The 12254-nt window shown below is 45.7% G+C and overlaps 1 protein-coding gene across 1 annotated transcript; it reads right to left on the bottom strand.

Annotated features, from left to right (window-relative positions):
• Positions 1-5766: 5766 nt before the first annotated feature.
• LOC114590925 (kyphoscoliosis peptidase-like) lies at positions 5767-11684 on the bottom strand. The gene is made up of 6 exons (XM_077923510.1): positions 11657-11684; positions 9671-9753; positions 8703-8811; positions 8402-8519; positions 6848-7033; positions 5767-5925 (listed from the first exon to the last, which is right to left on the bottom strand). Exons 1-6 carry the CDS (start codon positions 11682-11684, stop codon positions 5802-5804), a joined length of 648 nt encoding a protein of 215 aa, XP_077779636.1. The 3' UTR covers positions 5767-5801.
• Positions 11685-12254: the final 570 nt, after the last annotated feature.

Here is a 12254-nt window from a genome sequence, read left to right as displayed (position 1 = left end):
CTTACTGTAACTTAGCAAATAAGCCCACAAGTTACTAGCCCACAACATTTACACTTGCAGCCTCACACTGACCTCATGAAATGGAGGAGTGTGCTAAATTGTTACTGTGACCTGCAAAGTTCATGGAATGAGATCTTGACTGCAAACTCTCCTAGAATTCCAGCCGGCAAAACTTCACCAGTTACTCATGAGACAGTTCCTATAAACCTCTTTCTAAGAAACGCAAGCAAATTAAGATGCTTTGGTTACCTTTTTTTTTTGGCGCAGGTGCTCAGCGGAGACGTCCAGGAGATTATTTTCTTCTGCTTTGGAGAAAAAGTTCTGCTGCCGTAGAGACTAATTCTCGCGAGGCACTCCTTGGAGGAACCGCGTAGTGCTTTGAGCCAGGAATGAAATGCCCAGCTGGAGGGGTGAGGGAAGAGCGTGGCTTGATCTGGGTTTATCAAACCCTTGCTTGGAGACCTTGGCACTAGGATAAGAAGAGCTGGAAGAGCATCCATGAAGTCAAAACAAAAGGGAAAGCATAACATGTTTTAGCAAACCAGCGCTGGAGTGCGTCAAAGTTCCCTGCGTGGGGAAGTGCAGATGCAGAAGGTGTCCCCATTGCTCAGTTCCCCTCCCCTCCTGTGGTTTCCAGCAACTGAAGCATTTCTGCCTCCAGCTGCTAGTAGCCATCGATAGCCCTCTCCTCCAAGGACATGCCTAATGCTCTTTTAAAGCCGTCAAAGTTTCGAGGCCTTCGCTGCCTCTTGTGGAAACATGTTCCATAGTTTAACAATGTGCTCCATGAAAAGTACTATCTTCTGTCTTCCTTGAACCTAGTGTTATAAGGGGCGGGAGCAGTGCCAGATTTACGTATAAACTACTGTATTTTTTGCTCTATAAGACTCATTTTTCCCCTCCTAAAAAGTCAAGGGAAATGTGTGTGTGTCTTATGGAGCGAATGCAGGCTGCGCAGCTATCCCAGAAGCCAGAACAGCAAGAGGGATTGCTGCTTTCCCTGTTCTGGCTTCTGAGATTCAGAATATTTTTTTTCTTGTTTTCCTCCTCCAAAAACTAGGTGCGTCTTGTGGTCTGGTGCGTCTTGTAGAGCGAAAAATATGGTAAACAAGCTATAGCTTAGGGCCCCACTCTCTTGGGGCCCCCCAAAAAAAAATTAAAGGAAAAAAACTGGATGTACATTTCCAAAATATAAGATAAAAAACAAATAAAAGAAAACCTACATACAGCAACAGTGTTTTGCATTGTGTAGGCTCCTATGATGTAAGTAATGGGCCCTGCCTGCTAGCCTGCTCCGTAAAATATCACTGGATTGCCTATTTGGCAGGGCTGCCCTTGTCAAAATCCCTTTCACTACCAACTAAGAGACACCAGGCTTAAAAGTGAGGAGGGAAAGAGGACTATAAAGCCTAATATCACTACAGTCTTGGACATAGCTGTCAACTTTCCCCCTTTTTTAAGGGAAATTCCCTTATTCCAAATAGGATTCCTCGCACGAAAAGGGAAAAGTTGACAGCTATGGTCTTGGAGAGTCTCCCCCGTTTATATAGGACTGCAGTGAGATCAGGCTTAACAGGAAGGAGGGAAAGCCTTTGGGAGCCCCCACCTCTCTCTTTAAGAGATCAGCAAGCTTGGTATTCACAGGGAAGGGAAGAAACTTCTCCCTCCTTTTTTAGTGCTCAGAAGAATTGCCCCCTCTCCTGAAGGGATGGGGAATTCTACTTAGTACTGAGTCTTGGCTCGCCAAAGAGCTCTCTGCCAGGAGTGCCATGGCTCAGCCCCACTGAACGGGATGTTCTGCGTTGATACGAAGGGGGTGCCATCCTGCTTAGCAATGGATCCCTGGTTTCTGCATTTCTTCAGAGCATCCTGACGACTAGCCCCATGCTCTGAGGGCTGTGCAAAGCAGCTTTGGAAAGCCATGTCCTATCAGTCACGCCTCACCCCTTACCTGCATGTGAGAATGGCCTCATGGACCAAATGGGGGAAGACTTGGGGAGGGGGCAAGATGTGCTCAGAGGTCAGACATTCCCCACCCCAAAATTTCACCTCAGGAACTGATGGACTCTTACTTTGCCACACAATAGTTTTGAAATGTGCTGGGTTTTCGACGTCCAGGAGCCAAAACGTTCCAAAAGAGAGGCGTTGGGGAGCTGAGGTTTGACTGTACAGTGGTACCTCAGGTTAAGTACTTAATTCGTTCCGGAGGTCTGTACTTAACCTGAAACTGTTCTTAACCTGAAGCACCACTTTAGCGAATGGGGCCTCCTGCTGCTGCCGCGCCGCCGGAGCATGATTTCTGTTCTCATCCTGAAGCAAAGTTCTTAACCCGAGGTATACTATTTCTGGGTTAGCGGAGTCTGTAACCTGAAGCGTATGTAACCTGAAGCGTATGTAACCCGAGGTACCACTGTAATATATTGGCATCCGCACGAAATCCTCCCCATCCCATTGTTGTCCTGTGTCTTTACCCCTTTGAATGCAGGGTTTTTCCAACCTTTGGAAGTCGAAAAGGGGCATGATCTTTGTACTTAGCACATGACTGAGTGCTAGCAGTAGGAGGAAGTGCAGGGGCTGAGCCCCAGAACAACCCCCCCCCATCATTGATTCTTGTTTCTTTTCTAATCAAGGCAAAATCCTACGTGTCTTTGCTTTTCAAAAGATCTCCAAGGGTACAAGGGGATCCCTCAGCTCAATTCCAGCAAGTGGGACAGTTGTTGAGTTTTGTGGTTACAAATGTGTTATGTATTCTCTGATAAGTTCTCACCCTGGCCACCAGGGGTATTGTGTATATAGTTTTCACTCAGGTCCACGTAAGTTAATTTAGGCGGGAAACCCTGGGTTGTTGTTACGATGTTGACAGCCAGCTGCCTATAAAAGCAGGCCGGCTGAGCTGTTTGCAGTTCAGCTCTGTGTCGACTGCTATGTCCACCCACAACCTAATAAAATCAATAGTCAGCCAGTCTCTTGAAAATGCCATGGGGCCTGTTATGTATTCAGTGGTCTGTGTTTGCCTGAGCTTGAGTCTGGACTAAGGATTCTGAGCTCCTGTGTTCTGATTCGATACATGATATCCAATCACAGAACATTTCATGATTTGGGCTTCTGCCATTGGCCCTCAAACTCTGAGTCATGATTCGCAGCTTGGAAGTTTAGACAGCCAATCGCGTTGGGAGTGGGAGTGGCCCAGGCCTTCAGAAATGTCTATAAGCAGTCGCTTTGACCCTGTTGTCCAGTTCTGTTAGTTCAGTAAAGGTTCTTGCTGTTATCGCTGTGTCTTGCCTCACGCGAACCCACCTACACTTCAGGGCCCACTGTTGCTTTGCAAATACAGTGGTGCCTCGCAAGACGAAAAGAATCCGTTCCGCGAGTCTCTTCATCTTGCGTTTTTTTCGTCTTGCAAAGCAAGCCCATTAGCGGATTAGCGCTATTAGTGGCTTAGCGGGCTTAGCGGATCAGCTGATTAGTGGCTTAGCGGCTTAGCGGATCAGCTGTTAAGCGGCTTAGCGGATCAGCTGATAAGCGGCTTAGCGGATCAGCTGATAAGCGGCTTAGCGGATCAGCTGTTAAGCGGCTTAGCGGATCAGCTGTTAAGCGGCTTAGCGGATCAGCTGATAAGCGGCTTAGCGGATCAGCTGATAAGCGGCTTAGCGGCTTGGGAAAAAGGGGGGGAGGGGAAAAAACCCTGCAGGAACTCACAAGACATTTTCGTCTTGCGAAGCAAGCTCATAGGAAATTCGTTTTGCGAAGCACCTCCAAAACGGAAAACCCTTTTGTCTAGCATGTTTTCCGTCTTGCGAGGCATTCGTCTTGCGGGGCACCACTGTAACCTACAAGTTATTAGCCCCCAACAATTCGCTCGCTCACCCTGACCTCATTAAGCAGAGAAGTACACTGAATGGTTATTCTGTGACCTCCTCCTGCAAGATTACCTCCTTGAACGAGCTTCTACCAGCTGAGTTTCCTAGGACCCCAGCCCACAAAACTTGGCAGTTACCAGTAACCAGAAGGATCCTGGACCCAGTCGCTGCTTTGTTTGGCAAACACTGTTTTTTCTAAGCGACCCAAATGAGCCAGCATACTATTTTCCGTACCCAAAGTGGATTTCAGGACACCAGGATAACCAAGCAGACGAAAAACAAAAGTTCAAATCTTTATTTCCTAACCAAATGTTACACAACTTAGGATGTTTTCTTCCTTGTGGGGAGAAGCCCTGAAAAGGGGGGGGGATAGAATTCCCCTACTTTGCTCAATCCACACGAAACACACTAGGGGCAGGGGGTGAACTCACACAAAAGAACTGGGCTATGGATCCTTACAATATAACAAGCAAAAATCGGGAAAGGTGATGCCCTAGCGAAGGATTTCTGCTGTTTAAGTCTTCCCTGGACTGCTTCACACTGCGATCCTTCTCCAAATTGGTCTTCCCTTCCCATGGGCCTTCTCCTTCAAATTGCATTCTCTTCCCCAAATTCCTTCTCCAAAAATGGGCCTTAATACGACACATGGAATGAAAAATAAAGCTCTGTCACACAGGATCTTTTTTTAAAAAATATGATGATGTTGATGATGCTTTCTTAACTGTAGTTACATCCGTACATCAAAGACATTTTATAGTCTGTAAATCAAACTCATCAAAATAAAAATTCCAACGAAGCATATATCTTCATAAATTTGACTTCCCGTCCTTCTCAAAATCTTTTCACTCTAATAAACCTATTACCTAAATTTATCAGCAAAATCATAATAAAATATTAATATGCATCTATGTATATATATCTATTTTAACCCATTTAACCTTTATTTACAGAGCTTATTCAAAGGCTGCTACTGAATTCAGATTGCAACACTTATTTTTTAAAGTAACTCTTAGAGGTTCCCAGTTACCAATGAATTCCTGTTTTTGCTTATCTTTAATCTTTTCCGAGAGACTATCTATCACACAGGATCTTAGAATGCTGTCCCAAAACAAAGTTTGTTCTCAATACTGTCCTCTTCACATATATGGGGACACCCACCACCTGCACAGGCTCAAAGTTTCCACATATTAAAGTAGCAAAAGTCCACATTAGCAGTGAATGCGAATTGCCGCAAGTCATCTTGATTGCTTCTTAGACCTCTCTAAGCAACATACAAACACGTACACTAACGTAATTATTCTGTTCTAGTTGGCAAGCAGCTGCTAAGGTCACTTTGGTTTGACATCAAGGTTACTAATAAAGAAATAGAGGTGATATATATATATAGAGAGAGAGAGAGAGAGCGCAATTACCGTATTTTTTGCTCTATAAGACTCAATTTTTCCCTCCTAAAAATGGGGAGGGGAAATATGTGTGCGTCTTATGGAGTGAATGCAGGCTGCGCAGCTATCCCAGAAGCCAGAACAGCAAGAGGGATTGCTGCTTTCACTGCACAGCAATCCCTCTTGCTGTTCTGGCTTCTGAGATTCAGAATTTTTCTTCTTCTTGTTTTCCCCCTCCAAAAACTAGGTGCGTCTTGTGGTCTGGTGCGTCTTATAGAGTGAAAAATACGGTATATAAATTGTGTGTGTGTGTGTGTCATAAGCGCAATTGTCTCTAAAAACATTAACTTCCAAATACGCAGATTTCCCCCAGTACTTCTGCTTTGCTAGGGTATTGGCTTATGTGACGCAGTCCTTCCCTTTTGAAAACCATGAGACTGGTTGCCAATGCAACTGTTTTCTGGATAGATGCTTCTAATCAATTTTACATGTGTCAGCAGGTGATGTTTCTGTGGATCTTCCAGTCAGTCAGTCCTACAGAATAAAACTCAGGCATATTTTAGCCGTCACATCCGTCCATCTCCAGCCTTAATGTCTGTTTCAGAAGCTGCCACCTGGGGTCGTCTGGGAAGTGATCCTCAATAAACAGAGCAGGATGGGTAAGGAAGTAAAACTCACTGTATCTGCAAAAGAAGACCGCGGAATCATGCAGTCTTTCATAACGTTTCTGAAATCAGAACCAGGGTGAAGCAGGCAAAGCTGTTGAAGAATGAGTGTGGAATATTTACACTCCCAATTCAGATTTCAAGTAGAACTATAATTTAGCATGTTGACCTCAGGCTCACACTCTTCCCGCCCCCCTCCATCCCTGCCCACCTGCAAAGGGTTTGGAAACGACCTCCTGGTTTAGATTAACCAAAGTTTGTTGTCTCACCCAAATCCGACAAACAGAGCTTTATGTTAACTATGGTTTGACAAGCCGTCTTCGAACTATCGTTTATCTAGCTAGCTTGTTTAAACAAACCATGGCTAAAATTAGCCACAGTTAAAGGTCTGTATGACCCTTCCTTGATCTGATTCCCTCTAGATCAGCCTTTCTCAACCTGTGGGTCCCCAGATGTTGTTGAACTACAACTCCCATCACCCCTAGGCTAGCAAGGCCAGAGCTCAGGGATGATGGGAGTTGCAGTCCAACAACATCTGGGGACCCACAGGTTGAGAATCGCTGCTCTAGATGTTGCTGAACTCTAAATCCCATCAAACCCAGCTAAGGTCAATGGGAGTTGTAGTCCAACACAGCACTAGGTTGACAAACAACAACCCGGCTTCCAGGATCACCAGGGTAAATGTAACACTCTAGAACCACTCAAGAGGATAAATGGATGGTTGGAGGAGTTTACATAATCTCCCCGCCACCGTGACACACCATGCCAATGGCTTAATTCTAGCTGCACCGGAATATAATAGTCAGCCCTGTGGCTGTCAAATCACCAGCTCTGAGATGTAGTCCAAGGAGGCTGGGGAAAGTTCTCTAGAAGCAACAGAATTAAGCTATGCCTTCGTTGTGTCCCACACTATCGCTGGACTTTCTGCCTAACAACATACCTGAAAGTGAAGTTGCCCTTGTCATCCACGCAGCCACTTCCCCACGTACTGTCCAAAAGGTGCCACCTTCCATCGAGATGAACAGTGCTCCAGACATGACTCTTATATTCCTCAATGACCTGTTCTGCTTTGTATCCATACCCTATGCAGTAGCCTGACAACGTCTTGCACTGTATCCCTGCAATACTGAGAAGGGAAGAAAGGTATTGAGGAACACCATTGTGATCAAGGGACGGTGGCTGCTTTCGCTGATTTTCTTTTTGAACAAGATCCTCCTTCACATTGCTGTTTTCAGAAGCCAAACAACAGCCTTCCCAGCTCATTGCATTTCACACTTGTTCTTGTCCTGTCCGGTCTGCCTCGTTAGGGGTGTGCATTGTGGGATTTTGATGGAGAAAATAGAATTATTTTGAGTGTCACCTGGGACCACTACTTTACTTTTCAGAAAAGCCATGGCTCAGTAATGCTAACAGACCACAGCCACAGCCTGCCTCATTTCTTTCTTTCATATTACAAGTTACAGGTAGGTAGACGTGTTGGTCTGCTGTAGTCGAAACAAACAAAACAAATTAAATTAAATTAAAAAATTTAAAAAATCCTTCCAGTAGCACCCTAGAGACCAACTAAGTTAGTTATTAGGGACGCAGGTGGCGCTGTGGGTTAAAGCACAGAGCCTAGGACTTGCTGATCAGAAGGTTGGCGGTTCGAATCCCCCCAACAGGGTGAGCTCCTGTTGCTCGGTCCCTGCTCCTGCCAACCTAACAGTTCGAAAGCATGTCAAAGTGCAAGTAGATAAATAGGTACCACTCCAGCGGGAAGGTAAATGGTGTTTCCATGCGCTGCTCTGGTTTGCCAGAAGCGGCTTAGTCCTGCTGGCCACATGACCCGGAAGCTGTATGCCGGCTCCCTCGGCCAATAAAGCGAGATGAGTGCCGCAACCCCAGAGTCAGTCACAACTGGACCAAATGGTCAGGGGTCCCTTTACCTTTACCTTTACCTTTAAGTTAGTTATTGGTATGAACTTTTGTGTGGTATCTGAAGAAGTGTGCATGCACATGAAAGCTCATACCAATAGCTAACTTAGTTGGTCTCTAAGGTGCTACTGGAAGGAATTATTTTATTTTATTTATTTTGTTTTGTTTCATATTACAGAAGTAGGAAATCTTTGGCTATCCAGATGTTGCTGAAGTACAACTCCCATCATTTCTGGCCATTGGCTAAGCTTGCTTGGCCTGATGGGAGTTGCAGCTGAGCGATGTCTGGAGGGCCAAAGGTTCTGCATGCCTGCTATATAAGCATGGCGGTCCTTTGCACCTGGTCCAGTTATCCCATTCAGGACCAGGGTGTCCACCACACCTGCCCGCCCCCTCTCCCCAAGAAACAGTCCATTGATTTCAGTGGATCTGCTCAAAGCTTAATTCAACACAACCCTATATATGCAAATTTGCTTCAGGAACATTCAAACCATTGAGCAGGGTTGGGGAACCTGTGGGAACCATCATCCCTGCCACGAAAGCACTGCTTGACCCGATAACTGGAGCTGAGAAAAGTCACCTGCACATTTCTTCAAAGAGTCCACAATATCCTGTACAAATTCCTTTTCCTGACTGCAGGACATCTGCTGCCTCTGAAGCCCTCTTGGCTTCGTCATAGAAGGCTTCCATATCATATTCTGGAGAAATAAACACATTTATGAAATATCACCCCAAAGCATGAAATGCATAGTGAACAAGGGTCTGCAAGAGTCACGTGTGGGTTACAAACGTTCAGAAGATGCGAGCGATCAATCAATTCAATGAAACATATATCTTTTCCCCTTAATGAAATAACAAAAGTTTATTGTGTGACAAATCACCTATATGATGGCAAATCCACATCCAAATGGCTCGGACTTTCTCCAGGTCACTGTGGGCTTTTTGGAGCAAGACACTCACCAGGTTTTCCACGCTATCCTTGACATTCACCTGTTTCACAAAAGGTAAATAGATTTGGTAGCAGTTAGAATGGGTCAGTGTCGGGATGCAGTGGTGGACTGGATGGGGGTCAATAAACTGTGTTTGAACCCTGGGGCGATGGAGTATCTTGGTGGGTGGTTCTCATGTTCCAGAAATTGACAGGTTTCCTGTTCTGGATGTGGTTGCACTTCCCCTGAAGGAGCCAGATAATAGTTGGGGGTACCTCTGGATTATTATTAATAATAATAATAATAATAATAATAATAATAGTAATAATAATAAATTTATACCCCATCCATCTGGCTGGCTTTCCCCAGCCATTCTGGGCAGCTCCCAACAGAATATGAACAATAATAATTAAAAAATAAAACATCAAACATTAAAACAAGGTTGCCTTCAGATGTCTTCTAAAAGTCAGATAGTTGCTTATTTCCTTGACATCTGATGGGAGGGTGTTCCAAGGGGCAGGCGCCACCACCGAGAAGGCCCTGTGCCTGATTCCTTGGTTTTTAATGACTGATGTTTTAATGTATTTTTAATCTTTTGTTGGAAGCCGCCCAGAGTGGCTGGGGAAACCCAGCCAGGTGGGCGGAATATAAATACATTATTATTATTATTATTATTATTATTATTATTATTATTATTAGTCTTCAACCTACATGAACAGTCCCTCTGTTGTGTTAATCATGCGCAAAGCAGAGTCTTGTGACTCATGATGCTTCCCATTATGACCTTCAATGTGGACATAAGAAGTTGCCGCTTCTCAGGAGAGCACACTTGAAGGTACTCTTAGAATCCAAATAAAAAAACCCTAATAGGCAGGACTATTACTCCACTTGTAAATATATCACAATAAGAGACAGCATACCTTCTGTGCATAGGCATCGAGTTCCTCAAACTGCGTGAAGTCTATTTCTATCGATTTCTCATTGCATTCATCCCAAGGATAATCTAGGAAGAAACATGGAAGACGTGGATTTTTATCTGTTCTCAGACCTGTCTCCAGTATCCATTCACCGGGACGTTAACTGTAGGTTCATTTCGGGAACTATAATGGTGACACAAACAGGGCTGCTTCAGGTGATGGATAAAATGTACCCACCCACATGCCACATACAGAAACCCCATTCCACTTGCAAAAACCAAACAGTGGTGATGGGACAGACTCCTTTACCATACCTGAGGACAACAGGCTAACCTAGTGGATGTAGAGCAAACATAATAGTATGCAAGGATGTGTTTTCTCTTCCCTCCACCCACCCAGAAGAGTTTGGATTTGATATCCCGCTTTATCACTACCCGAAGGAGTCTCAAAGCGGCTAACATTCTCCTTTCCCTTCCTTCCCCACAACAAACACTCTGTGAGGTGAGTGGGGCTGAGAAACTTCAGAGAAGCGTGACTAGCCCAAGGTCACCCTGCAGCTGCATGTGGAGGAGCGGAGACGCGAACCCGGTTCCCCAGATTACGAATCTACCGCTCTTAACCACTACACCACACTGACCCAGGAATATCCAAAGCCCGAGATGGCCCTCTCACTGCCTAACATTAGGGCTGGCCTTGGCATTAAATGTACGGTGCATCTAATTTTTACCATGCAAGCCTTGTTCCCAGAACATCTCAAGAGGTGTGGACGGGCTCTCGTGAAAACTGCTTTCTCTGCTACTATGATATACAACTCCCATCGTTCCTCGCGACTGGCCATGCTTGCTGAGCCTGTTGGTAGTTGTAGTCCAACAACATCTGGGGGGGCCAAACGTTCCCCACACCTAATATATAGCCATAACAAAGGGATGCAGGTGGCGCTGTGGGTTAAACCACAGAGCCTAGGACTTGCTAATCAGAAGGTCGGTGGTTTGAATCCCCGCAACAGGGTGAGCTCCCGTTGCTCGGTCCCTGTTCATGCCAACCTAGCAGTTCGAAAGCACGTCAAAATGCAAGTAGATAAATAGGTACCGCTCCGGCGGGAAGGTAAACGACGTTTCCGTGCGCTGCTCTGGTTCGCCAGAAGCAGCTTAGTCATGCTGGCCACATGACCCGGAAGCTGTACGCCGGCTCCCTCAGCCAATAAAGCGAGATGAGCGCCGCAACCCCAGAGTCGGCCACGACTGGACCTAATGGTCAGGGGTCCTTTATAGCCATAACAAAGAAGTTATATTTACCGTACAGATCTTTTTTCTCAAGCGCCATTGATCTTCCTCCTTCTCCTGGAAAGCCTACAAAATCGCTACTGTTGGGATGAGACAAGATGCACATGAAAGCCTATATCGCAACTTCCACCATCCCACAGAGTCCTCATCCCAACAGTGGAGCTGTGCTTGCCCAGGTGAGGCAGAGCACTGGTTTGGGAGAGAGCTGATGCTTCATTGAGTTGCAAAGGCTTTCTGGGACATTGTACAGTGGTACCTCGGGTTACATACACTTCAGGTTACAGACTCCGCCAACCCAGAAATAGTGCTTCAGGTTAAGAACTTTGCTTCAGGATGAGAACAGAAATCGTGCTCCGGCGGTGCGGCGGCAGCAGGAGGCCCCATTAGCTAAAGTGGTGCTTCAGATTAAGAACAGTTTTGGGTTAAGAACAGACCTCCGGAACCAATTAAGTGCTTAACCTGAGGTACCACTGTATTGTAAAGGCTGACCAGGTTAAACTTGCACAAACGTCAGTTTGGGTTTTCTGCAGATTGACGTTTGCTCTGAATTAGCACCAAAGAGCGCGTTTTAGGGGAATGTTCTGGGGCAAAAAAAGAGCGCTCACAGAGCTATAAAGCACGGACCATACCTGGAAGGAGCAGAGGAAATGGAAGTGTGGATAAGCCCTCAATGTTACATTGACAATCACAGGGTTGCTGATCTCACCTCCTTCCTCCTTCCCTTCCTCCTCCATGATGCCATACATAATGGGAGCATACTTTGTTTGAGTTGCAAGACCAAACATATGCTTATTGCACCTCCACCTTAGCCAGACAGATCTAGAATCTTTCCTATCACACATGTATTTCCAATAATAAATATTAGGTCTCTTATTTTCCTGATTGTAGCCAGATTCAAGTGCTTTCCTCCAAAAGGGATTCTGCTTCCATTCAGCTTCTGCCAACATTTAGCTCCAAATGCTAACAGTAGGGAGATTTCTTTAACCAGACAACCTGCAAGCTTGATGTTTCGGCCAGGCATCTCCTCAACCCGCCCCCGCCCCCCCGGAGCATATCCATTTTTATTACAGTGGTACCTCGGGTTAAGAGGGACGCGGGTGGTGCTGAGGGTTAAACCACAGAGCCTAAGACTTGCCAATCAGAAGGTCGGCGGTTCGAATCCCCGTGACGGGGTGAGCTCCCGTTGCTCGGTCCCTGCTCCTGCCAACCTAGCAGTTCAAAAGCATGTCAAAGTTCAAGTTGATCAATAGATACTGCTCTGGTGGAAGGTAAACGGCGTTTCCGTGCGCTGCTCTGGTTCGCCA

Source organism: Podarcis muralis, chromosome 2 (assembly GCF_964188315.1).
Source record: "Podarcis muralis chromosome 2, rPodMur119.hap1.1, whole genome shotgun sequence".
NCBI classification, from domain to species: domain Eukaryota; kingdom Metazoa; phylum Chordata; class Lepidosauria; order Squamata; family Lacertidae; genus Podarcis; species Podarcis muralis.
Note: the sequence above shows the minus strand (reverse complement) of the source record. Positions and strands in the feature narration are given on the sequence as shown.

What these genes read in the sequence shown, in the direction of transcription:
- LOC114590925 (XM_077923510.1), bottom strand. Translation starts at nt 11,684, where the DNA reads ATGGAGGAGGAAGGGAAGGAGGAAGGAG. An exon ending in TCGATGCCTATGCACAGAAG is followed by an intron (nt 8,812 to 9,670) that starts GTATGCTGTCTC and finishes TTTGTGAAACAG; the next exon opens with GTGAATGTCAAGGATAGCGT. An exon ending in CTCTTTGAAGAAATGTGCAG is followed by an intron (nt 7,034 to 8,401) that starts GTGACTTTTCTC and finishes TTCCCTTCTCAG; the next exon opens with TATTGCAGGGATACAGTGCA.